Source organism: Podarcis gaigeae (genome assembly GCF_964106915.1).
Source record: "Podarcis gaigeae genome assembly, chromosome: 12".
Taxonomy (NCBI): domain Eukaryota; kingdom Metazoa; phylum Chordata; class Lepidosauria; order Squamata; family Lacertidae; genus Podarcis; species Podarcis gaigeae.
Genome location: NC_139688.1, coordinates 53,595,055 through 53,622,314, shown reverse-complemented (window position 1 = coordinate 53,622,314; position 27,260 = coordinate 53,595,055). Strand labels below are relative to the sequence as shown.

The 27,260-nt window shown below is 42.6% G+C and overlaps 1 protein-coding gene across 1 annotated transcript in view; it reads right to left on the bottom strand.

The window, feature by feature from the left end:
* Window positions 1-27,260, bottom strand: part of ITPRID1 (ITPR interacting domain containing 1) — a 68,468-nt gene that overhangs the window by 32,340 nt on the left and 8,868 nt on the right. The window contains exons 2-9 of the mRNA XM_083706440.1: window positions 19,927-20,101; window positions 19,193-19,241; window positions 16,657-16,703; window positions 14,320-14,362; window positions 11,776-11,862; window positions 7,288-7,490; window positions 4,321-4,883; window positions 1,330-1,384 (exon numbers count right to left, since the gene is read on the bottom strand). Coding sequence (XP_083562566.1) covers window positions 1,330-1,384; window positions 4,321-4,883; window positions 7,288-7,490; window positions 11,776-11,862; window positions 14,320-14,362; window positions 16,657-16,703; window positions 19,193-19,241; window positions 19,927-20,080 — 1,201 coding nt within the window. The 5' untranslated portion in view covers window positions 20,081-20,101. The remainder of the gene's footprint in view (window positions 1-1,329; window positions 1,385-4,320; window positions 4,884-7,287; window positions 7,491-11,775; window positions 11,863-14,319; window positions 14,363-16,656; window positions 16,704-19,192; window positions 19,242-19,926; window positions 20,102-27,260) is intronic.

The window sequence follows — 27,260 nt, the reverse complement described above, 5'->3', positions numbered from 1 at the left end:
CTGAGGTGAAACAGCCACCTGCCACTACACCACCATGCTGCTGGGCCACCAAAGTTTCCCTTCCTTCCCCCTACCTGCAACAATGGTGCCCAGATCTCAAAGATTTCTGTAAGATCTCAAGAGATTTGGCTAAAAACCAGTGCCACTTCTCGGTCACCAGAAGTAGCAGACTGGGCAGGGTTCCTGTACAGGTATCACCTTTTCAGATTCTGCCCCCCCAGGTGACAGTTTCCCCTCACCTTATGGGCAGGCAGGCAGGCCAGCCCCGATTGCTGTAACTAACACATATGAAATCCATACATTATTAAAGGTAAAGGTACCCCTGACTGTTAGGTCCAATCGCGGATGACTCTGGGGTTGCGGCACTCATCTCACTCTATAGGCCAAGGGAGCCGGCGTTTGTCCACAGACAGCTTCCGAGTCATGTGGCCAGCATGACTAAGCCTCTTCTGGCGAAACCAGAGCATGGAAACACCATTTACCTTCCCGCCGGAGTGGTACCTACTTATCTACTTGCACTTTGACGTGCTTTCGAACTGCTAGGTTGGCAGGAGCAGGGACCGAGCAACAGGAGCTCACCCCGTCATGGGGATTTGAACCGCCGACCTTCTGATCAGCAAGTCTTAGGCTCTGTGGTTTAGACCACAGCGCCACCCATGTCCATACATTATTACCTGGTGGTATTTTATGATGCTACCTGAAGGCTGTCTAGGCAGTTGCATTTGACACCTCCACAAGGTACCTAATGTAGGTCCCAGTTCTACCACAATTCACGCATAGATTTCCGTGAGACTTTGGATGCAGTTGAAACCTTGCACAGCACACAACTAAGAGCAGATTTAAACGGTTGACCAATATGATGACAACATTGCTTATATAGAACAAAAAACAATGCAGAGCTAGTAGCAGAGCGGACTGGCTAATGGTGCAAACAGCAAGCCACCTATCTCTGGTGTAACTCAACCATGAAATCTCAGGCTGTACTGCCTACCTTCTAGCAAATAAGAATTACTCAGAAAACGCATCTTAGGAACGCCAACAATCAAAGTCTACTGAAAAGAAGATACTTCCTGCAATCTCTTTTGTTTACTTCCATCCCACTCTCCTACCCATTTACAACTTGTCTCTTACTAGAATCCCATCCATCCATCCATATGAAACTCTCCTTCAAAACAGAGAGGGTTTATATGTTGAATAAAGACATCAGGTTGTGAGGGAATGTTATTGGTTGACCACTCAGTCCATATCTCTGGCATTTCCATTTCCAAGCCTCTCACATACGGCAAATTTGCAAAAAGTTATAGAGCAATTATGGTTGCTAATACCCACCTGAAGTGCTTTCAAGAGGATTTCCCCAGGAAGATTCATCCTCAAAGCTCTGGATCTGCGACAGGAGAGGGGGAAAACACTCCTTAAAGCAGCTCGTTTTTGTTCACTATTAAAAGTATATTTCTTCACTTTGACATTAGGATTTCAAATTAAAACAACACTGAACAAAGCAACGCTGAGTGTTCTTCTGTTGTTGATGTGCCTTTGAAAATAGAACTTGGGTTTGGGGCTGTAAGTTAGAGTTTATAACACAGATCTGTTCCACGTGATACTATTGCAAGGTCAAAGCACATTTTTGCCTACTGGAAATTTCTCTCAAATAGAAAAATCAAGTGTTGAGTGCCAATGGTAGGCTGGTGCCCATTGAGACTGGCAAGGTGGGAGACCTGCAATTGTTGGATGCCAGAGCCAAGGATATGTGGAGCCAATTAATTCTAGATTTGTCTCCATCCTCTTCTCTGTTGAGTTCTACATTTACGAAACTGGGAATAAGGAGGAGGAAGCTGACAGGGCCACTCTCTGGACTAGTTGTAAGTAAGAATGCAGGTGGTGACTGGCCTTATTCACCCAAATGGATTGGCCTCCATGGGTAAGTGCTGCCAGAATGCAAAACACTGAGAAACAAGAAGGAGGGATGAGCACAAGTGCATTAAAAAAAACCCTAAGGGCAACCCCCTCCTTCCCCAAAACAGCCCAATGAGGGCTGAGAAAAATTAATCATGGTTCATATTGTGAATATGAATGGTCAGGACTTTATGGCTTTCATTCTGCCCCAGGACATTACCCAGAGTGGAGACTATGAACAATGCACTGCAGAGAAGGCAATTGCTACAGTTGAGGGGCCCCTCTCATTTTCTGTTGAAACATCTCCATATCAAATTATGCCCTGGTCATCTCTGTCACCTTCATGTCCCACAAGCAGGTGACAGGGAGGCAGACGACTTAGTTTGATGCAGAGATGTCCTTTCTCAGTCTTTTCTTGGTTCAGTCTCAAGGTAAAGGTAAAGGTACCCCTGACCATTAGGTCCAGTCGCGGACAACTCTGGGGTTGTGGCGCTCATCTCGCTTTATTGGCCAAGGGAGCCGGCGTACAGCTTCTGGGTCATGTAGCCAGCATGACTAAGCTGCTTTTGGCGAACCAGAGCAGCGCACGGAAACGCCGTTTACCTTCCCGCCTGAGCGGTACCTATTTATCTACTTGCACTTTGACGTGCTTTTGAACTGCTAGGTTGGCAGGAGCAGGGACCGAGCAACGGGAGCTCACCCCTTCATGGGGATTTGAACCGCCAACCTTCTGATGAAGAATCTTAAATATTTCTGCAAGCACCTTTAGAATTGAGCACAATAAAGTGAATGAAATATTGGGGTGGTATATTGAGGGTTTTTTTGGGAGGGTGTCTTCTTCTCAAACTGCTTGAAAATATTGCCCTCTTCACACTTTATATCATAAACACATCTCTCATAAACACCCGAACCCATAACGACCCAAAATTAGCATGCATAGCTAATGATAGGAAATAATCGTTCAGTGATTATGTCATACTATAACGCTCACAGGTTAGCATCTAAAAACAAGGATGTTGCTAGTATCACATCAATTCCCAAATGACATGCTATTTCTAAACTTCTGCTTAGTGAACAAGCTGGCAAGACTAGTAACCAACTTCCAATCTTCCAGTCACCACTCTCCACTACTGAATGGAGAAATATGGTTTCCTATCTTCCTGACCTGCCCTTCCCAGAACCAAAACTCACCTATTATTTGAAATGTACACACTTCAACAAACAAAAAAATTGTGTACAAAAATTGGTATATTGGGGGGTGAGGAATGTGCCTATGTGTGCATATATTGGTGAAAACAGCATAAGCATTCATCATGTTAGGAGAAAATACTTACAAAAAGGAGAATTGTTTCAGGACTTCCTGACAAAATCACAAATTGATACAGAAATGTGATGAACTGAAGACTGGTAGTATGTTTCCGAGCACAATTCAAAGTGTTGGTGCTGACCTTTAAAGCTCTAAATGGCCTTGCTCCAGTATATCTGAAGGAGCGTCTCCACCCCCATCGCTCTACCCGGACACTGAGGTCCAGCTCCGAGGGCCTTCTGGCGGTTCCCTCACTGCGAGAAGCCAAGTTACAGGGAACCAAGCAGAGGGCCTTCTCGGTAGTGGCGCCCTCCCTGTGGGACGCCCTCCCACCAAATGTCAAAGAGAACAACAACTACCAGATTTTTAGAAGACATCTGAAGGCAGCCCTGTTTAGGGAAGCTTTAATGTTTAATGTATTACAGTATTTCAATATTTTTGGGGAAGCCGCCCAGAGTGGCTGGGGAAGCCCAGCCAGATGGGCGGGGTATAAATAATAAATTATTATTATTATGGTAAAATAAAATTGACACTGGATGGGCTGGGTCTAGAGTTATGTTTCATGGCATATGGATTTCTAATTTATTGGATGAGTTTTATTCTTTTATATAAAGTTAAAGGTAAAGGGACCCCTGACCATTAGGTCCAGTCGTGGACGACTCTGGGGTTGCAGAGCTCATCTCGCTTTATTGGCCAAGGGAGCTGGTGTACAGCTTCTGGGTCATGTGGCCAGCATGACTAAGCCACTTCTGGCAAACCAGAGCAGCGCACGGAAACGCCGTTTACCTTCCCGCCAGAGCGGTACCTATTTATCTACTTGCACTTGACGTGCTTTCAAACTGCTAGGTTGGCAGGAGCAGGGACCGAGCAACGGGGCTCACCTGTTCGAACCGCCAACTTTCTGATCAGCAAGTCCTAGGCTCTGTGGTTTAACCCATATATTTTGTAACAATGATCTATTTTATGGTTGACTTTATTTTTCTTACTGCCATAAGCCACTTTCGGCAAGCATTGACTGGAAAGTGGCATAGAACTATTTTAAAATAAGATGTACACCAAAACCAACTTTCCTCTGTGCCTCCATCACCTCTCTATGCACAACACACTGCAATCTGCCTTACCTCCTCCATTTCAAAGGAATCTGAAGGCTTGCAGTTCAAGCTAGACACTCTCCTGAGCGTATGGGTCAAAAGGATATTGGGTTCTTTGCGTGGTCTGTCTTTAATGAGCATCTCAGAGGTGGAAGGAAGATGAGGCAGTTTCACTGGAAGGTGAGGCAACACCCGAGGTTTACTTGCTATGGATTGTGGAGTCTTTGCCTCCTTCTCACTTGGAAATGGTTCTTCTTTCAGAGGGACCAAGGCAGGATTTTCAGACAAGCCAATCTGCATTGCCATGTGCATGTCCACATCAACAGAAGAATTGTCTTCTTTGGCCTGGCATGTGCCGGCATTTCGGTACACTTGAGGGCTATGCATTGTTGTCTGCCTGGACACTTTTCTCAGGAGCTGACCTATTCTCCTCCTCTTTGCCTGTGTGACCACAAGATTCCGCTTCGGAGAGCCCACTGCACAATTCTCTCCGGTTCTCTCTTCCGACTTATGATGCAGGGTGTTGATGTCATTCAGCAAAGAAGAAAAGGCGCTAGTCACATGATCCAGGACTTCCAATTGCCGAAAACGTCCTAGCGTTTGAGACAGATAAAACAAAACTTTTGCATTTGTTTGTTTAGTTGCAGACCAAACCTAGAAAGCTTCCAGGCTTCATACAACAAGCTGAAGACAGACAACGCTAAATCTCTAAACTCAGATCGTATTGTTAACACTGCAATGTGATTGCTGCCGCAGAGCTTTGTGGCTGTCACACATGTTCTACATAGTTATATGTCTATTATATGTAGGATAAACGTTTGGCAGCTCTATTTTATGAATCAGAACTGAAATTCCTTTGAAATTTGCCCTTCTTTGAATTTTGTGATGCAGTTCTCAACCCCAAAAATGTGTACAAAAACTATGTGCGTTTGGGGAAAATTGGTCCCAAAATGCATACGAAATAAATAAATTAATGATGATGTGTTATATATTAATGAATACATTCGATTGGGATAAATGGCTTATGAAATTGCACGTTTTAGGAAAACTGTGAATAAAATGCATATGATTTTTTTGTGCAGACTTCTTAAAAATATAGACTGATGTAGAAATGGAGTGAACTAAACTTAAAAATGGAAAAATGAAGAACTGTATGAAACTGTAAGAAACCAGAATTGGCAGATTCATTCACTCCTAATCATGTGTAACCTTAAAACACATGCATCAGCAACCCTGACAGAGGGAAACATGCTGTTATTAAAAGGACTCCCATGGTCCAACCATTTATGGATTGCAACGAGGGAAATGGCCTCAGGAGAGAACCTTTGCCATGATAAAGATATCTCGGGGAGAACTATTAATTGAGTCTAATCTGGGTATTTGCAGAGGTGAATCAGAGACTTGGACTTTTCATTAACCATGCTTCACTCAGCAATAAAACCCTGAACCACTTCAGGTTTTCTTTAACACTTATCACATTTACATTAAACCTGTGTGTCAATTTTAGGGTATTTAGAATAAAAGAAAAAGGGGCTCTTTGAAAATCAGAAATGGGCAAAGTCATATTATTATCACCTAGGGAGGATTTTTTACCTGCCCCAGAGATGGAAGGATGTGCTGATTTCAGTTCTTTCAGTTTCTCATTTTCCCCCCATAATAAATTCAGTCGTCCACATTTCTGCAGCAATTTGTGGGGTTTTTGCACGCACACATAATCCTCATGAAAATTCATCAACATTTAGTGAATATATCTCTGAATGTTTGTATGCAGCTTTGACTGCTGTATACACTTTTCAATCAACTTTCCCTTATACAATGCATTTTTGTATATTAATTTTAATGCATGCCTTTCCCTAACAGATGATTTATTTATTTTTTGGTAAACATTGCTTGGTTGGAGAACTGTATCTCAAAATTTGAACAAGTGTGAATTTTGAAGAATGGCTGTGCTTTGGTTCTCATTTATTTCCAAAAGTATGAATTTGATAGATCTGCCTTTAAGTGAGAACTGAATCAAATTTCTCCCCATTCCTACCTCCCACACACATTCTACAAACTAAAAGCTAACAAAGCACCTCATATTAAAAAGCCTTTTTAGAAGCTACCAAAGAGTTGGTCTTCTGAGAGCTGCTCCTATGTAGAAAGGGATAACATATAAATGGCCCAACCACTTCAGCTTTTGGTCAAGGCACACACGATCAGTCCTTGTCTGAGTGGTTGTGCCATTTAAACAGCAGCTACTATACAAATTTGCTAGTAACAGAAAAGCAAATTTTCCACATGGCTAAAGTAACATTTTTTGACCTGTTGTGTTTGTTAATCTATTGTAATTGACCTCTTAAGGAGGATAAGCAGTGAATTCTCCATCTTCTATTCTTCTTAATTCCAGCATTAGATTGTATTCTTGCATTTCAACTTGGCCCTAAACTAAATAGCCTGACAAATTGAACTTCATATTAGCGCAAGCCATACTGACAACTTCTTATTCTCTTACAGAAACTAGATTTCAAACATTCTAACAGCTTCTTTCTCTGATTGAACATTTTTTGACACCATCCTAGCTCAGCCAATGAGTGTTCGAAACCTCACAGGAACTACTACAAATTCAGTATACTATACAGTATAGATATAGTGGGTCAGATTCTCCTTTCATTATCGAAGCAGAGTATTATTTTCTGCTATAATTTGATTGAATGGGCTTACATAGAAAGCAATTCTGAATCAGAGGCGGCCATAATGAAAACCCTTTCAGACACTCAAAGCTGGCTGCTGTCCAAAAATACCTTGCCATATTTATTAAGTGCAGATACCTCAATTGATTTCAATGAATAGTCCACTGGACTAACCTCTTAAAGTGCTTGATGGTTATAATAAGATTTATTCTCCTGATCTTTCCCCCCTCAGCAAAACCTTCTGCTTATGAGAATGAGCTCATCTCTCCAAAACATTTCCTCGCTCCCCACAACACAAGAAAATCTATTATTTTCATTTACTTACCACATAAATTGGGGCTTTCTATATCCATTCGCTTTCTTTGAGCTTCAATGAAGACCCGGATGTTGATTCCTTTAGCTATGGAAGCACAACTGATGAACCGGGAAGGGATTTTAGTGCAGATATCCGGCTCATCTGTACCAAACCCCAAATCCAGCAGAATCTCAACTGGATCCTTTTCTGAGAAATCTAACCATTCAGTGACACTATAGAGAAAACAACCACATAAATTATGCTGCTGGCTTGATATGTTATTTCATTTCACTAAGCTAAAATATATCCAGAATAAATCATACTCAGTCAAATCAATGCACGTAACTCTGCTGATTTCAATGGACCTACTCTGAGCACGATTTAACTGGATATCATTCTTCCTTCTTCCTCTTCCTAGCTCATGTCCGTATTGTAGAGCTAGATGAGCAGTGATCAATGTGGTACTCTTTACACGTTGCTGTACTACATCTACCATCATCTCTGACCACTGGCCATGCTGGCTTGGCCTGATGGGAGCTGGAGCCCAACAAAATCTGGATGTAATGACATTGGCTATCTCTGAACTAGGTAAAGGTAAAGGTACCCCTGACCATTAGGTCCAGTCACGGATGACTCTAGGGTTGCACTCTCATCTTGCTCTATAAGCCGAGGGAGCCAGTGTTTGTCTGCAGACAGTTTTTACGGGTCATGTGGCCAGCATGACTAAGCTGCCTCTGTAAAAACCAGAGCAGTGCACAGAAACGCCGTTTACTTTCCCACCGGAGTGGTACCTGTTTATCTACTTGCACTTTGATGTGCTTTTGAACTGCTACGTTGGCAGCAGCAGGGACCGAACAACGGGAGCTCACCCCGTTGCAGAGATTCGAACAGCCGACCTTCTGATCGGCAAGTCCTAGGCTCTGTGGTTTGGACCACAGCGCCACCTGCGTCCCATTATCTCTGAGCTAGACAAGTACAAAATGGCCTATGAGAAGCTACCACCCAACAAATCTAAATTGACATTGTAAACTTTTAATTTGTTCCCAGATAAATAAACTACGCTTTACAAGAGTAATTTGTTTACATTTATTTATTTATTTATTTATTTATTTATTTATTTATTTGGGCTTATAGCTCACCTCATCCCAATGACTCAAGCCAGGTAACAATGCACATGTCCTTTTCAATAACCATTACTCATGTCAAGAGTTTCTGGCAATAATTTTGCTTGTCACCCATCCAACGCTCACTTAAGTACAACTCTCTTTCATGCCATGAAGATTCCTAGGAATGTTTTGGAGTTTCAATATGTATTAAGTTTTCATCCCTGAAATTAATCAAACTGGAAACACAGTCAATCAGTGGGTGTAATGTAGACAATGGTCCATGCGCAGCTCCTTCAGTTTAATACTGGTCACATTCAAGGGCACTGGAACTGCAACTCCAGGAAGACTTTGCCTCATGGCCAGTGCATGAGCCAAACCCTCCACAGAATTCGGCTTCTAACCACACGGAGAAAACTAACACATGGGCCGACATGCAGAGGGCCGGGAGGCCAGCTGGCAAACCCCAGCTGTGCCATCTCCTTCCATAGGCCCATGCTCCGACGTAAATCAGCGACCCGGGCTTCAAAGCCAGGGCACGGTATCAGCGAGAGAACTGCGCACACAGAATAGGCGTGAGACTTGTGGAAGCATACTACAACTACAGATTTATTAATCATAAATCAGGACAAAGAAACATGTCTCTCTCTCATGTCATCTCAGAGAGAATGGGCAAAGGAAAAGCTATACACAACAGAAGTTCCTAGCATACTGCGCTGGAATGTAAACAGACATGTGACACACATCTGTTCCTTAAGGTGGAATGGAAATCTCAACACAATACACCCTAATGGAAGTGAATAGAGAGAAGATCCCAAATGATTTCAGAGTGGGGGAGACTTCTCCTATTAAGAGGGAAGGCATCCATAGGGCCCTTTGACTCCTTTTGAGACTCCTTAAAGGGAGTGAAAGGCGGGATATCAAATCCAAACTCTTCTTCTTCTCTTCTTCTCTTTCATGCAACTCAATCCAATTTTCTGGATTGCTGGTCAACTCAACCTCATCTTCAGTTGGAATTGGTCAAACCACCTCAGGTCCTGTTGCATCCCTGGTTATGTGATTGGGATATCTCTTTCAACGTTGCCTGGTGAGAGTTCAGATACTTTCCTCTCACCCATCTACTTGCCTTCCTCCTGCCTAATCCCATCCCTTCTCCCAACTTGCTTACTGGCTAATAATAATAATAATTTATTATTTATACCCCGCCCATCTGGGCTGGGTTTCCTCAGCCACTCTGGGCGGCTTCCAACCAAATATTAAACTCAATACAGCGTCAGACATTAAAAACTTCCCTAAACAGGGCCGCCTTCAGTTGTCTTTTAAAAGTAAAATAGTTGTTTGTTGCCTTGACATCTGCTGGGAGGGTGTTCCACAGGGCAGGTGCCACTACCGAGAAGGCCCTCTGCCTGGTTCCCTGTAACCTCACTTCTAGCAGAGAGGGAACCGCTGGAAGGCCCTTGGCGCTGGACCTCAATCTACTGCAACAACAGCAGTAGAACAGAGAAAGGGAGGGAAGTCTCTGTCACTGTCATGCCCGTCTCTGGCACCCGGCATACTACTACAGCTGTGAGCAGGAACCAGGACTGCTGGGATATATAGTTTCAGTGCAGCTGTAACACTTGGGGAAATGACACTTTCTGGCATCTTGCATGCAGCCTCAGCAGGGCGCTAAGTGCCAACAGGAGTGGAGGAGAGAAAAATACCCCCTTCTCCATTCTGCTGAAGCAGGAGGAAAGGAAAGTGGCTCAGATGAGGGTAGGGTTTGGAGCTGGGTGGCAGGGAAAGAAGACTTTAATTTTTCTCTAGCTCAAATTGGAATCTATCCAGGAGAACTGGTCTGTGGTGGTCTGCTCCCCTTGTATTTAAGTTGAGGGATTCGGGTGGCACTTTGGTCTAAATCACTGAGCCTCTTGGGCTTGCAGATCAGAAGGTCAGGAGTTCGATTCCCTGCAAGGGGGTGAGCTCCGGTTGCTCTGTTCCAACCTAGCAGTTGAACAACCTAGCAGTTGAACAACCTAGCAGTTCAAAAGCACACCAGTGCAAGTAGATAAATAGGTACTGCTCCGGTGGGAAGGTAAATGACATTTCCATGCGCTCTGGTTTTCTTCATGGTGTTCTGTTGCGCCAGAAGCTGTTTAGTCATGCTGGCCACATGACCCAGAAAGCTGTCTGTGGACAAACACCAGCTCCCTCGGCCTGAAAGCAAGATGAGTGCCGCAACACCAGAGTCAGCTTTGACTGGAATTAACCGTCCAGGGGTCCTTTACCATTACCTTTTTTTTACCTATTTAAGGTGAGCATTACAAGTTTCAAAAATGTGTTCCTGGAGAGAACCAGAGAACATTCTGAACATTGCGAATCATAACTAAACCAGGGTCTGAAGCTCAGAGGAATTTGGGGGCAACTGAGCCATGAGAATCTGGCATGTGCTGTGAAGCCACTGAAAAGGAAAATGCTCAAGCACACATCCTCACTAGCTTTGACCACTGTCAGTTACCATGGCAGATCACACTGATGCTGGAAGATGAAGCAATTGAATTGCACATATGCACATAGATCTGGAAAGGGCCATGTAGGTGGCATCTGCATCATCTACAAAACATGCATATCTATTTAGGTCCAACCACTTTCCGTTTTTGGGTGGGTCTGGGTGGCGCTGTGGGTTAAACCACAGAGCCTAGGGCTTGCCGATCAGAAGGTCGGCGATTCGAATCCCCGCAATGGGGTGAGCTCCCGTTGCTCGGTCCCTGCTCCTGCCAACCTAGCAGTTCAAAAGCACGTCAAAGTGCAAGTAGATAAATAGGTACCACTCTGGCAGGAAGGTAAACGACATTTCTGTGCGCTGCTCTGGTTCGCCAGAAGTGGCTTAGTCATGCTGGCCACATGACCCAGAAGCTGTATGCCGGCTCCCTCGGCCAATAAAGCGAGATGAGCGCCACAACCCCAGAGTTGGCCACAACTGGACCTAATGTTCAGGGTTCCCTTTACCTTTTACCTTGTTTTTACAATCAAGCGGCATGTAAATTATATGAAATTAACAAACAAACAAATATTTTCTTTGAGCACCAATGTGGTCTTTCTGGGAAATTCTGAGTTGGAAAGGAGGGCAATTTGCATCAGATTTTTTTCCAGTTTGCATCAGAACATTTTCTGTTGCCCTTGAGAGTGATGTAATTTAGCATGTTTATTTTACTCGGATTGAGTAAACAAAGCCAAACACTTCAAAACTGCCAAGTATGCCCAATATTTATTTGCAATTGGCAGCCGTTCGTTGCTACGAATGAACTTGTGAAACAGAAATTTTTCCGCAGAAAAACAAAGCACCAGAAAAAACGTCCCACCCCGCATAGCCGAATTTGAGGCGTGTGCCTTGCACCGTGAAAGCCGCAAACATTGAAATCTAGTTGACACTGACCTTCTGGGGGCACTGGGAAGAGAATGCGATGAGCCAGCACTATTCCATCGCGAAAGGACCGGCATTTCTGAAAACTGATGCAGGGATCTATAGTAGTGGGAGAAAGCAACAATGAAATTTGTTTACACTCAAGGTCCTCTGGGATGTCATTATAATTTCTTTCTGGAGTAAACATTTGCATCTTTCTTTTAGTTCAAAATGTTACTTTGCTGGAGCTCTTCAGGAGAAGAGCATGTATGATACTGTGGCAAACACATTTGTTCTCAGGAACAGTATGTTACAGGAGGTGTTAGAATGTAGGTGTTAGGTACCGGTAAATGCTAATTATAAAGGTGGCAGCGCTTCTTCGCTTTTGACAGATGGCGTAGCTTTGGAAATCTTTGGGGAGCACAAGTTCTCTAACCACCTACTTTCTAGAAAGATATAACTGCTTTTAATAAAGCTCTATCTCTGTAACATGCAATGAGCAATACCAGAAGGAACACCCTCACATCTTTATTTTGTCAAGATTTCTAGCTGCGACTTGTTAACTAATTTGCTGTCTGCAATGGATTATGAAAGTGTGAGCTGCACTCTCCTCAACACCCGCCTCAAATGCCCTCCACCCCAGAAGTCCGTTTTTCTAGATCACCTGGAAACATAAGTAAAAGGTAATTCATAAAAAGATAACAGAATTAATAAGAACTTGGCTACCTGCATTTCCTTGCTTTGTTTAGTTTTGTCTGTTGATAGAATCTTTTAAAACAGCCCTTTACCATACAGCCATACAATTCAAAACAGGTAAAATGGTTTGCGCCATTATAAAAAGAAGAAAAAACCCAAGCAAAACTAGTATAGGTTAAACAAAGAGGCACAGGTTGGTCCCACAAAAATACCTTAACTGTCAAAGGGAAAACAGGTTTGTCTTCAGCATTTGGTAGAAGCTGAATAATGATGGGGCCAGGCGCACCGCTGTAAAGGAGTTCCACAATTTGGGGGCTGCCACAGAGAAGTCCCTGGAAGCAGTAGTAGGGTGGCACAGACCATGTGTGTTGCTGACCCGGCTTCCCAATGGCACATGTCACTTCAGTTACCGAGGGGAGGGGACAAGGTAGCTGGGAGCTTGGCACAGTGGGCAGAGCACTGCCGGATTATATAGAATTAGAGAATGGTACAGTAATAATAATAATAATAATAATAATAATAATTATTATTATTATTATTATTATTTATACCCCGCCCATCTGGCTGGGTTTCCCCAACCACTCTGGGCGGCTTCCAACAAAATATTAAAATGCAATAGTTTGTTAAACATTAAAAGCTTCCCTAAACAGGGCTGCCTTCAGGTGTCTCCTAAAAGTCTGGTAGTTGTTGTTCTCTTTGACATCTGGTGGGAGGGCATTCCACAGGGCAGGTGCCACTACCGAGAAGACCCCTGCCTGCCTGGTTCCCTGTAGCTTTGCTTCTCGCAATGATGGAACCACCAGAAGGTCCTCAGCGCTGGACCTCAGTGTCTGGGCAGAATGATGGGGGCGGAGACGCTCCTTCAGGTATACTGGGCCTAGGTCATTTAGGGCTTTAAAGGTCAGCACCAACACTTTGAATTGTGCTCAGAAACGTACTGGGAGCCAGTGTAGGTCTTTCTAGACTGGTGTTATGTAGTCTTGGCAGCTGCTCCCAGTCACCAGTCTAGCTGCCACATTCTGGATTAATTGCAGTTTCTAGGTCACCTTCAAAGGTAGCCCCACGTAGAGCGCATTGCTGTAGTCCAAGCGGGAGATAACTAGAGCATGCACCACTCTGGCAAGACAGTCTGCAGGCAGGTAGGGTCTCAGCCTGCATACCAGATGGAGCTGATAAACAGGTGCAAACTGAATAGTTCAGTGAAACGAGGTTTGTATCCAGCATCCCATTAAGGCTTTGTTCAATTCTAGGTTGTTCTAATTTTTTCCTTAAACTTTGTGATTTTTGTTATTTAGTTTGATTCTATAAGATAATATTTCTAATTGATTACTTCTCATTTCAGGGATTTTCACGGTATTTCATTTGTTTTGTTTAGTTTTCGGTTTCAGTGACTGTCTTTTTCTACTAGAATTAGAGAAAGGGCTGCCAGCTGTCTATGTGTACAGCCAGGTTCGTCCGACTGCTCCCTCATGTAACCGTTGCACAATGGGTTGTTTACATGTAAGAACATCTGACTGTGCGCCTCAACCCTGTTGTTACTCACATCCTGTTGGAGAGATCTACACATCAGAGTGCAGACGTCTCTTCCACTCCTTGTTACTTGCTTTTGTTAGCATGAAAGATTGCTCCAAATTTTGCATGAATATTTTGCATTTACACCCACATACAATTCTGGCTAATTATACATATCACATTTAGCGTAATACTAGGAAAATGTAGATGTCATCATTAAGCTAACAAATATTCTTCCTGCCACCTTACAGTTCAGACATCGGAAGCTTGCCTACACAATTAATTGCACTGCCTTCACTTAATTTTGAATTTTGAAGCACAGAAGTGAATAGCGCACAACATGCACCCAAACACCATACATGAACCTACCGCATGTAATTTTGCACGGTCATTTGGGCCATTCCTGAGGGAGCTGCAAAGAAATAGAATTCATTGATATTTATTTTTTCCTTAAGTCCAACAGGCAGGATTTTTAAAATCAAGATTTGAACTTCACTGCATGACCAGGTATATATTTTTTGCAAAGCAGATAAAGGGAAGACAAAAGTTATTCATCCATAGAAACAAAGAAACTGAGATATGGGAAATGTCTTTTTCGGCTGTAAATATATTTGTGTGTTGGTAGTATGTATTGCCACAAATAAAATGTGTAACAATAGTATTGTAATATGAAGAATAGCTAATGCTTTTCTAGGCCGATGTATAGTGTCCAAGTCAATTGAAGTAATAGTACCACTCTTAGACCTCATCTGGAGTACTGTGTCCAGTTCTGGGCACCATAATTTAAGATGGATATTGACAAGCGGGAGCATATGCAGGGGAGGGCAACCAAGCCTGATGAGGACCTGTTGAGGGAGTTGGGTATGTTCAACCTGGAAAAGAAGGAACTGAGAGGAGATATGATGGTCATCTTCAACTATCTTAAAGGCCGTCACATGGAAGATGGAGCAAGCTTGTTTTCTCCTGCACCGGAGGGTAGGATTCGAACCAATGGAGTCAAGTTACAAGAAAGGAGATTGCAGCTAAACATCAGGAAGACAGTAAAAGCTGTTTGACAGTGGAACAGTCTCCCTCTGGAGGTCGTGGACTCTCCTTCCTTGGAGGTTTTTAAGCAGAGTTTGGATGGCCATCTGTCATGTGTGATCTAGTTGAGATTCCTGCATTGTAGAGGGTTGGTCTAGGACAGTGATGGCCAAACTCGGCCCTCCAGCTGTTTTGGGACGACAGTGCCCATCATCCCTGACCACTGGTCCTGTTAGCTTGGGATGATGGGAGTTATAATCTAAAAACAGCTGGAGGGCCAGGTTTGGCCACCACTGGTCTAGGATGACTCTCAGGGTCTCTTCCAGCTATACAATACAATGATTCTATGATTCTAAGAAGACTCCCCCCCCCCAATATTTTTGGGAAGGTCCATACATTTAAAGAACATTCAAAGCACATTGAAAGCACATGGCTTCCCCCAAAGAATCCTGGGAACTGTAGTTTTCCCTTGCACAGCAACAATTCTTAACACTCTTAACAAACTACAGTTCCCAGAATTATTTGGGATAGGGCCAGCCCAATGCATTTTGCTTCCGGAAGCACAGGAGCAAAAGATGTCCAATCCTCCAAGTCAAGTGAATAGCACCCATGGCTATCTAAATTATTTTGGTGCCAGAGGCAGAAAATCACACAGACACCTCTTCCCCTAAATGGCAGTGAAAATGAAAGCATCATAATTTAAATAACAAAGTGCTGGCCTTTCGTGGCACCTAAAAGCAGGTTGCTCAAGGTGGCTGATTCACTCTGCCTAATGGTAGGGTCAGCCAATTATATAAGAGGTTGGGCATTATAAAAAGTAAGTCTGGCCATTGAAACACATTCTACTAGGTGCGCAGATGACTGATATATTTTCAGGAAGCGCACCAGCCATCAGTCCACCAAGATCCCATGCTGCACTGGCCCTTGCAACCTCCAGATTAGATCTAGCCTAGTTGAAAGAGTTATTTTGGTTCTACAAAACCAAATTCCAGACCACACGCCCTGAAACTTCTTGCACACTTGGATGACATGTGGAGCATTGTAAATGTATTCCAGACCATGCAGCTTTACAGCTGGAATCCCTGAAGCTGAATAAGTTGATTTTCGGACAGAATTACAGAAGCTGAGTGTGACTACATCTGGCTGTTTAAGCACTTCGGGTGATACATTGGATTTGAAGTAATAACTCTATAAAACAGTTCAGTATATGAATATAGTGACAACGTTACTGTGAAAAACACAACGTGACTAGCAACTTGAATTACTGAACACTTTTTCACTGACATGAAGTTAATTGTCTCCGCGGTTATCAATTTGCAGTTTAAAAGTGGTACAATGTAAGGCAGGACCCAAAACTCAAAAACAGCAGAAAAAGGAACATGGAATGTGAAAGAAATCGTTTGAAAACATTGTGAGCTCAGTTAGAAATGGGACAGAAAACTAGTTAGCAAGTCATTGATGTAATACACTGTCTTTGTTTGCTCAGATTTGCCCCATGGCTTTGGCCTCTGCTCTTTCTACATGTATTTCTAAAGAGTCAGTGTTAGTCTGATTAAGCAAATGTTTGCTCTGAATCATGATTAAATGAATGGTGCAATGTTTCACGAAGGATTTCTAATGACCTACTTTAGGCACCCTTCCTGTACCACATTATTGTCAAATAAAGTCCAAGCGTTGCCTTACCTCCTGCTTTGCCTTGGCTTTCTTGCAGATCTTCGCTTTCAGATAAGCTGTTAAAAGAAAGGTGGGGAAACTGGTTGTTGCCATTCAAGAGGGAAGATAAAATATCCAGAACTCTGATCCACTTATTTACAAAGCAGTTGTGGCAAGGATCCTTTCTAACAGAAGAGATTCTTTGCGACTGCTTAGGAAGTTTGCCAGTCTGATGGAGTTTCTCTATATTATTCTGCTTGCTAGTTTAACATTATTATTTTTTATATTCCTAGTTCCTGGGTGACCATTAATCTAGGAAGTTTGCCTATTAAGGTAAGGTTACCAGATTTTTTTCAAAGAATCCGGGGACACTTTTTTTTTTTTGAAAAGAGAAAAAAAGTTATTATTATTATTATTATTGTTATTTTAAGAAGTAATCTCTTCTGTGGTCTCCTCTGTCACACGGCCTTCCTCTGCGCCCCAGCCTGCTCTCTTGGAGTGCTAGCTGCCATGGAGTAGGTGCGGGCTGGGCCAGGGCTGGGCTCAGCCACATGTCCTTGCCCTCCTGGTGCTCTCCTGCCTCTCCTTCTCAGTAGCTCCCCTTTTCTCTCCTTCCTCTTTCTCTCTCTTCCTTCTCCTTCTCCTCCTCCTCTCCTCCTTCTCCCTGCATCAGCTTCGGGGTTTTCCTGACTCTGGAGCACCGCTGGGCAGTTGGCTGGGTGCTCTCGCTCCCGGCTCGATTTGGGTCACGGGGGTAGGTAGGTATGGGGGGTGTCAGCGGTTCCCCTAGTTGACATGCCAGGCGTCCCCAGTTCCCCTTTGGCAGTGGCAGCAGCAGCGACAGTCAGCAGCCCTCTGTTTGGCTTCAGGAGCGGCTTGCTGCCATGGTGCCCGCCATTTTGCCTCGCCAGAAGTCCCCATATGATGTGTTTTGTGCCGTTGGACCAATCACGCAACGTTCTTTCCCTACTAATAAATCTACAACACTTAAAATATAAATCCGGGGACATTAAATGAAATCCGGGGACGGATTTTGTCCAGGGACAAATTTGTAAATCCAGGGACTGTCCCCGGGAAACGGGGACATCTGGTAACCATATCTTAAGACAACATGCCAATAAAAGTTTCATAAAAAATAAAGGCTGCTGGTTATTAGGGATACAGGTTACTTAGGAAATGTGTGCGCTCTTGGGAAACTACCTCCCTCCTTTCAGAAATCCCTAATTTATTATGAGTAGCATATAAACCCTTTTAGCTCAGAAAGATTCAGGGCAGCCATAATTTCCACCAATGCCCTGCCCTTCCCTTCTTTAGCTGCTAAGGTGGTAGGAGTTAAAACAGCATTCAAGGTCAAAGTTGAAGGGTGCTTTTAACCTGCTTCCACATTCTAAGATGCTCCTGTTCTTATGAACTCTGGTAAGGGTAGTTTTTGAAAAGTTCTTTCTGATGCATTGACCAGGATGAATAAAACATGTTTTTCCCCCAGTGCAGTGCTGGCTGGTGTCCATGGGGACTGGAAACACAGAAAGCACAGAGATTCACACTAGGAGGAGCTTAAATCAGTGAGAGGTGCTCCCTGCTGAATACAAGAAGAGTCACGCGGAGACTAAGGGGGAGGAGATGAAAAGGTAGTACTCACTCCTGGATTGGTTGTTAGAAAGCAGGCAGGTGGCAGTTGTCTGGGGACAGATTCAGGCTGTTGGGGCAGCGACCCATTCATACAACTAGACTACTGCCCTAGTGAACTGTTTCTGAGAGTCTTTCTCTCATGAGGCTGAGCCAAGATGCTTCCTCATGTTGTTATCCCACTGACAATCAGCAAAATGGGGGGATTTCAAGCAATTTGGGTGATGGAAATGAGAGTCTGCTGTGAGACTCTTGTTAAGAAAACAGAAAACAAATGTGGATCCTCTCATTATGGACTACTATTGGCCAGTATTTCATGTTCCACCCTTGAGTAAGGTAGTGGAAAAGGTGGTGTTTGGGGGATTATACTGCTTTTTTGGAGGCATTCCTGTCTGATATCTGATGCGGCTTGGGGACAGAACTGGCCTTGGCCACATTGGTGGATAACTTGTGTTGAGGAATGCTGAAGGACATATGTCCTATTCTATGGTCTTTGGTCTGTGGGGTGTTTCAGAATCCCATTTGGTCCCCTGTGTCCATAAACGAAGCTACTGGGAGACGTAATCTGGATGCTTGGACTAAAGTGTGTGGATGGAAATGAAATGCCTATGTTTGGAAAATATCCATGTTTCTTCATCTACATAGAACATATCCATGTGTCTAGTACCAATACGTTTATAACTAGATCATTTGTTATGAAGCTTATTGCTTAAGAGAGACAAAGTATTTCCTTTAAAAAAAACAACAAAAAACCTCTCTCTCTCTCTCTCTCTCTCTCTCTGTGTGTGTGTGTGTGTGTGTGTGAATGAGATTTTTCTCCACTCCAACCATCTCATTATTAGATGTACAGTTGGCTCTTTATATTGAAACTTTATCCATACAATTGCAAGGATTATTTTTTAAAAAATTGATCATGCTATTCAGGACTGCTCATACTTACTAGAAACCAGAGTCCATCCAGTTGCAAAGGTTCTTTTCTTTGTGGTCCACTAAAAATTAGACACAGCAGAATATTACTTATTTTCTCACCCACCCCAGATTTCTTCAAAAGAGCTCAGAGCAGCATATGTGGTTCTTTCTTCCCCTCCATTTTATTCTCACAACATCTGCAAGGTTGGTTAGGCAAACAGATTGTATCCGGCCCAGGACCAACCACAAAGTTTCATAGTTACTGGGGATGTGAACCTGTGTCTTCTCATGTCTATTTGGCTAGAATGTGACCAAACAACTACTGTGGCTGCTTGATTTTCCCCACCCTGCCAATGAAACAACACAACTATCTACTGTATAACTGTTATGCATCGTTTGAAATATGAGTCTGAAGGCTTCGTCTGTAGACAATGCACAAGAACATCATTGCACAATGAGAACATCTACAGGCCCTAAGGAGGTTCCTTCACACTGCAGTCTCACTCCTTCCAGAAACTAGGAAAACATGAGTATGGAAAAGAATCATGTCATGGAGTCCACCAACATGATACGGAGTACAAGTCAATACATGTCTACTTAGAGTAAGCCCCATATAGTCCAGTGGGACTTACTCCCAGCTAAATATGAATAGGATGGCCACCACAATGCTTCTGATTTTCATTCCATATCAAATTGGCTCCCAAGAGAGGAAGATAAGGGACCTTTAGATACTAAGATCTTAAAACACCTCATAGAACCTCTTACCAAGTTGTGGTGGAGAAAGAGGCTTGTCTACCACAGCTTTTGGAGCTGGAAAATCTTCACCCAGTTGCATCCATGACATTTGGGTTGATGAAAGCAGTCCTCTCTTCTTTTCAGTGTCAATATTGGTTCCATGGTGGTGGGATTCCGAGAACATCTCAGTGTAAAAATGAAACGGCTTTAAAAACAAGATGGAACAAATATCAGTTTAGTATAATGAATGAATGATTGACAACCCTGGATGAAGCTGAAGAAGTTGTGCAGAGTAAGATCTGCTTGAGCATCAGAGCTGTGGGTAAAAAAGCAGAGCTTGCTCTTAAGATACACTGAAGGATACACTGAAAAAATGATGTATTTTCTTTTTTAATGTGTCATATAATCTATAGAAAAGTTATCAACAAAAAACAAACAGAAACCCCCTCTTTTTTCATTTTCTATTCCTTCCTTCCTTCCCTCCTTCTTTCTTTTTTGAAGCACAGGTATTTGTGCCCTCTGGTGTACATACCCTAGCAGTTGGGTCCATTTAATTGTTTAAACAATTGTTTCATTGTTAATTAACTTGGAGCATAGAACCAGTGAGCTTTGCCAGATGTGTAACACGCTCCTGAAGAGCAATCTCCTGTGGTCACAAACACGGGGAAGTCAACTGCCCCACTCTCACTAAACGGCAGCCTTGAGGCTAATCAGGTGGCGAGATTCCTGAATGCGGTTATCTCACACACAAAAACCACCAAAAAACAACATCAACAACAAAAACTAATCGGACAGTTATGATGAGAGTGCATGACGGATCTCGTCTCCAGTTCTCCTTTTTCTGGGAACCGTCCCTTGGATCTTTCCGGGCCCCAAGCTGTTATTTGTCACTGCTCAATGACCCACCCTTGCATCGTGGTGTTCCCCTTCTGTTGTTAGATGTATTGGTTTTTATGTTTCTGTGCTTTTAGGTTTGTACAATTTTATGGGCTAATAGCCGTAAATAAATAAATTTGATTTGATTTGAGGCTAATCAGGAGAAATACGGAATCCCCATCCCATCAACTTCATGTTAGCCGCCCAAAGCTGGCTGAGATAAAAAGCTCTTACACCACTTGGCTCAGTGAGTGGAAAAAGTGCTCGTAGTATCCATGGGACAACCACGCCAATTCACTAGACTGATCTGATATTTTGTGAATGAAGATTCATGCCGCCTTTGGCTCACAGACTCCCTCCAATTCCCTCCTTTCTCAGTTTGAGACTCACCAACGTAAAATTCTGGTTTCTAAGGTGGGTTTGCGAAGCAAGCACAAACCACACTTTATTGATTTGAACGAAGCGGCAAACTATGGGTTTTTGAAAACTAGGAAAGAATAGAGGCTCCTTGAAGGCTCATTAATGTAACCTAAGCAAAGGTTTAATTCTGTGTCTGAATCAGCCTCATGATACATTGGAAATGACAATTGCCTACAGAAGAAGACCTCAGCCTCAAAAAAATTGCAAAGTGGGAAGGAAGGAAGAATGACAGACCCTCCAAGTGTCCTTATTTTCCAGGGATAGTCCCAGATTTACATGTCATCCTAGTTTCTGATTTGATCCTGGAACATCCCGTTTTTCCTTAGGACGTCCCTATTTTCATCAGAGAGATGTTGGAAGGTATGGAGTTATGCCACCCAAGCCAAGGAGATAAGTATACAACCTTTAGAAGACATCTGAAGGCAGCCTTGAATAGGGAAGTTTTTAAATGTTTAATTATGTTTTTATACATGTTGGAAGCCACCCAGAGTGACTGGGGCAACTGATTGCCCCACTCAGATGGTCGGAGGATAATACAGTGGTACCTCAGATTACATACGCTTCAGGTTACATACACTTCAGGTTACAGACTCCGCTAACCCAGAAATAGTGCTTCAGGTTAAGAACTTTGCTTCAGGATAAGAACAGAAATTGTGTTCCGGCGGCACGGCAGCAGCAGGAGGCCCCATTAGCTAAAGTGGTGCTTTAGGTTAAGAACAGTTTCAGGTTAAGAACAGACCTCCGGAACGAATTAAGTACTTAAGCCGAGGTACCACTGTAGTAGTTGTAGTAATAATAATAATTGAATAGGACACCCCTATTTCCATTGGAGAAATGTTGGAGGGTATGGAATGGGAATTTTGGCCTCAACCAGGATGCACAAGAGATGCAAACGTCTTAAGAAAAAATGTACAGTGTGAATAAAGCAGCTAGTACAAGGAAAGTTCTAGAAAAGTGGAGAATCAGAAAACTAAATGGGACAATGTCATCAACCTGAATAACCAGCTATCTAAAGTGGAATTCAGAGGGTCCTTACAATGTTTTCTGACTGCCTGTTTTTTTAACTATAGTGTACTGTCTTAGTGTAACTCAGGGGTAGTCAACCATTTTATACCTACCGCCCACTAATGCATCTTTCCTGATGGTCAAATTTCCTTACCGCCCACCAGTGCTCGATGGAAGGAGGATTCAGGCTGTGCTGTAGAACCCCCTGCCGCCTTCCTAGAACCCTGAAACGCCCACTAGTGGGCAGTACGGACCAGGTTGACAACCCCTGGTATAACTGGAAACCTCTGTGGCAATGACGCAACAAAATGTTGACTGAAACGTTTATAGAGTCCTGGGTAATCACTTGCCTTACAAGCAAATTTGATCTACACGTTGCCTGCCAAGTTCTTTTTCTGTACATAGAAAGGATTGTGTGAATCAATCCTGTGACAGCAGAACTACATTAATAGTATTAGGAATTACAGTGGTACCTTGGGTTAAGTACTTAATTCGTTCTGGAGGTCTGTTATTAACCTGAAACTGGTCTTGACCACTTTAGTTAATGGGGCCTCTTGCTCCTGCTGCGCCGCCGCCACACGATTTCTGTTCTCATCCTGAAGCAAAGTTCTTAACCCGAGGTACTATTTCTGGGTTAGCGTAGTCTGTAACCTGAAGCGAATGTAACCTGAGGTACCACTGTATCAGCATAGAAAAGCTGACGTAGTGTCAACAAGAGTTATCTTAGCATATCAGAAGCAGTAGCAAAAAAGATTTTTAGAACAACTAAAAACATTAAGACATGTACTAAGAAATGTAAATGTTACAGAAACTGTGCCCTGGATATAATACTAACCGTATAAGAATCTTAATGTTGTGGCACAGGTTGGTCTATTTTGGAGGCATTTGCATCTGGATAAAAATAAATTGGCTCTCTTTTCTGAGACAACACTTGTGTATACTAGATTTGATCCAGTGTTAATAGCAAAATCCCTATTGCCAAGATACTATTATACACTTGTTCTCATAGTAGACCATGAACCTTAATTTACGAGAGCAAAATCCCCAATAACAATCAGATGTCGGACATCAGAGAACATTATGCTGCTGAAAAGAAAAGGGCTTTGTGGAAATAATAGACAGTGCTCATGGAAAACAATATAAAAGAAAACCCCAGCATATGCAGGCATAAGATATAGGGACATAAAGCTATAAAGGCCGTATCATCATATATGAGCCAAAATCATAAAATATATAAATATGAGCAGCTGGAGCTAGAAAAGCAAATCTGGGAATTGGAGGGGGGGGGGAAAGATTTAACTTAACCAGCAACTTATTGCTCCAAGAGGGTAAAATTGTGAAAGCACTGCCAGAGGCCCCAATTTCAGTCCAGGAGTGTGGAGCAGTTTGCTGTGCTCTTCATTTGATAAAGGCTCTATGCATAGAGCAAAAGAATCTTGGAGATTATTGGCTCATCTTAATACGAGCAGAATATCCTGGAGGCTGATAATGGAATAATCTAAAAGACAAATGGCTCAACCCTAACACTTGACCCTTAAGAAAGGACATACAAACGGCTACACCAGATCACCATTGCCCAGGGTTGTGGGTATATGTGGTATTGCACACCAGTGCTTTACAAAAGCAGTTCTTCTGGATAATGCATTGTGAGTGGGTGCATAGAGTTGGGAAGAGAGAGATAAAGGAAATTAAAAGAAACCATGCTTGAGTTCTGTGTCTTAAAAGCTTGAAGATGACTGCTCTGGTGTGCCCACCAAGTTCCTTGTCCCCTGTACTAAAAAGAATGGAGAAGATACTTGCATATATTACTGTAGGTACATTTTTTTAAAAGGTAAAGGACCCCTGACAGTTAAGTCCAGTCACAAATGACTCTGGGGTTGAGGTGCGTATCTCACTCACAGGCCAAGGGAGCTGGTGTTTGTCTGCGGACAGTTTTTCCGGGTCATGTGGCCAGCAGTGCATGGAAACACCATTTACCGAAACCAGAGCAGTGCATGGAAACACCATTTACCTTCCCGCCGGAGCGGTACCTATTTATCTACTTGCACTTTCTGTGTGCTTTCGAACTGCTAGGTTGGCAGGAGCTGGGACCAAGCAACAGGAGCTCACCCCGTGGTGGGGATTCGAACTGCTGACCTTCTGATTGGCAAGCCCAAGAGACTCAGTGGTTTAGACCACAGCGCCACCCAAGTACCCTTGTAGGTACATTAAATATCCACAAAACTCTAAATCAGGGCTGGTGAACATGAAATGGAAATCCAGTGGTCTTCTTTTGATAAGAGAGTAACATGACACTGAGGAAACCATTCATAAACAGGGAGAGAAGGCTCTACAGAAGGGTTCAGATTGAGGATACTTAAGGATTCAACCTAAAATGACTTGGGATAGACCTGCATGAGTTGCTACAATTCTGTGAAGGGGTCAAATTGACCCCAACACAGTTCCACTGCAAAATATGTATACCCAACTGAAGCTGACTGAAAAAGTCAACTCAGGTCGGGGTGAAAAACTGAAGAACGTCATGGCTCTGCAAATCAGTCTGGTGAAGCCATTTCATGAGGAAAATGTATATCTTAATAGAATGTAATATAGCTGTAAACAGCTGTATAAAATATAGACTATTAGGTAAAAGGCAAGGGAAGTAGCAAGACCCATACCAAAATTATATGACCGATTTCTTCTTGCTTCAATCATTAAATTGTTGTAACCCAGTCTGGGGCCTTCAGGTGAAGGACAGCTAAGAAATCAAGTAAATAATAAGAATAATAAATAGCCACATTAATATTCCTCCCTTCATTTAAGGAGTTTGCAGCAGTGTACAAGGATTTTTTCCAGCTCATCCTCTCAACAACCTTGGACATGGGTTGTTGTTTTTGCATGCCACTCACTGAACCCAACTTTAAGTCCACTTTTGTTCACCTGAAAGAACAAATAAAGCTATACTAAATCTAAATTATCTTTTAAATAAATAAATAAATAAATAATATTTATTACTTTTAAACCTTACAAACAAGAAGAAAAAGAAAAGGAGAAAAAAAGGAAGAAAAAACAAAAGAAAGAAAAAACAATACAATACAATATATAAACAATACACCACACAACATTAACGCATTAAACTAAACAAAACAGAACAAAAACAGTTTAAAAACATACATCATACAATTTCAATGCCTTATCTTTCATTCCCTTGTTTCATTGACTTCCTCTCACCTCCCTTTTTGTATTCCACTTCTATTAATTGTTTCAGCAAATCCTTTCCATCTTTCACTATTTTCTGTCATATAAATATCTTAACTTATTTTAACCTTATTTTCCATTAATACTATAATACTTATTTATGCTTAACTCCTTATAACACTTCTACTAAGGCCATATAATTTCATTCCAACATTTTTCTAACACTCATTAATTTTACCATATTTCTATAAATAAACTTTAAACTTTTTCCAATCTTCTTCCACCGTCTCTTCTCCCTGGTCTCGGATTCTGCCAGTCATTTCCGTCAATTCCATATAGTCCATCAACCTGGTGCTCTTCTGTCCGAGGCTCTTAACGCTTTTCCAGGTCCCTTCTGCAAGTCTTCTTCACATTTATACATAGACTTTACTTTGTCTTCTGCTGATCTTGTTCTTAATTTCCTTTCTTTGATGCTGAAGAGTAGGTCTCGAGGGAGCTCCAACCTAACAATGTTTTTATTCCTTCTCGACATGTCATCCACATCTCCGTGGTTAAAACTAAAATCCAAAAGATATTTCAGGACATGTTTCAAAGTCTCTCCAAATCTGCAGGTCCCCACAACTCCAATTTCCTCCTGACCCAGGTCCAGATCCCAAAGGTCAGTAAATCCCTGCATGAGGTGATCTATCCAACTTTCCTTCTCCAGTCCAAGCAGGGTTCCAATCTGACTTTCTCTGAATTCAATCATAGAGGGCAACAACTTGTAATCATCAAGTTGCCTCTGTAAGGCTGGGGCTCTCTCCCTCTCCACTTTTATTACTTTAGGTTCAACAACCACAACTTTCTCCCTCGCTTTCTCCACCATTTGGCATGTCAAAGTAGATTCCTGTATCGGTTCCTGAATAGTTTCTGTGTAGATGTTCACCTTTTGTCCCAAATTAGTCACTTTTTGTCCCAAAATATCAATTTTAATATTCATCACGTCCATCTTTTTATGGAGCTGTTCCAATGACTCACTTATCTTGCATAGTGCAATCACTAAGGCTTCTTCTGTCGACATTCTCAAGCAATCCAAGGTCAATCTCATGGTTTTCTCTTGCAGCTGGAGATTCCACCAGCCCAACTCTTGTAACAATTTCAAAGCCTCCCTCTAGAGGGAAACAATTTCTGTTTGTATCAATCCTTTTAAGCACAGTTCAAGCAGTAAAATTAGTTTCAATTTTCAGCTACTTTTACTCCTTTTTAAACACAGAAGGAGACAATGAAAACAATGTATTTCTCTTATTTAACTAACTGTCACAGTCAATGAACTTTCCCAAAAATGTCAGTCTTACTAGCAGTCCATTTCCAGGTTCAGAGCAGTGGTAATTTAACTTTCTTCACTCTCTCTTGCAGGCTTACGCGATCCAAAATTTCCCCCCTCTTCTCCTGCCTCCAAGGGGGGTTTAATGATTTTAGCCGTTGGAAGTTTAATCCTTTACATAGGACTTTCCAAGACTTTAGCTTGCAAATTCTTTGCTTCAATCTATTTACAAAAGGGGAAGGTGGACTTCCTGTTTGAAACCTCCCCGTTTCGGTGCCAAATTAAGACGTTTAAAAATCCAATTTTCTGTTCTACTCACGGGTAGTTGTTTTGAATCAAATTGTCCACAGGAAAAAGTCAGCGCTCTCCTTCAACAGCACCGCGCCGCCCATCCCACATCGCTCCGGATACCCGAAACCGGGTCTCCACACGAGTAGGGGAGGTGCAAAAGGTGCCAGCTGAATCCCACGTTCACAGGCTTCTCCCGCCTGCAATTTTTAGTGGGTCTCCGCCTTCGCCATGGCGGCCAGACCCTAAATTCCACGGAGCAAGTTCCTCCCAATCAGAGGAACTCCGCCATTGC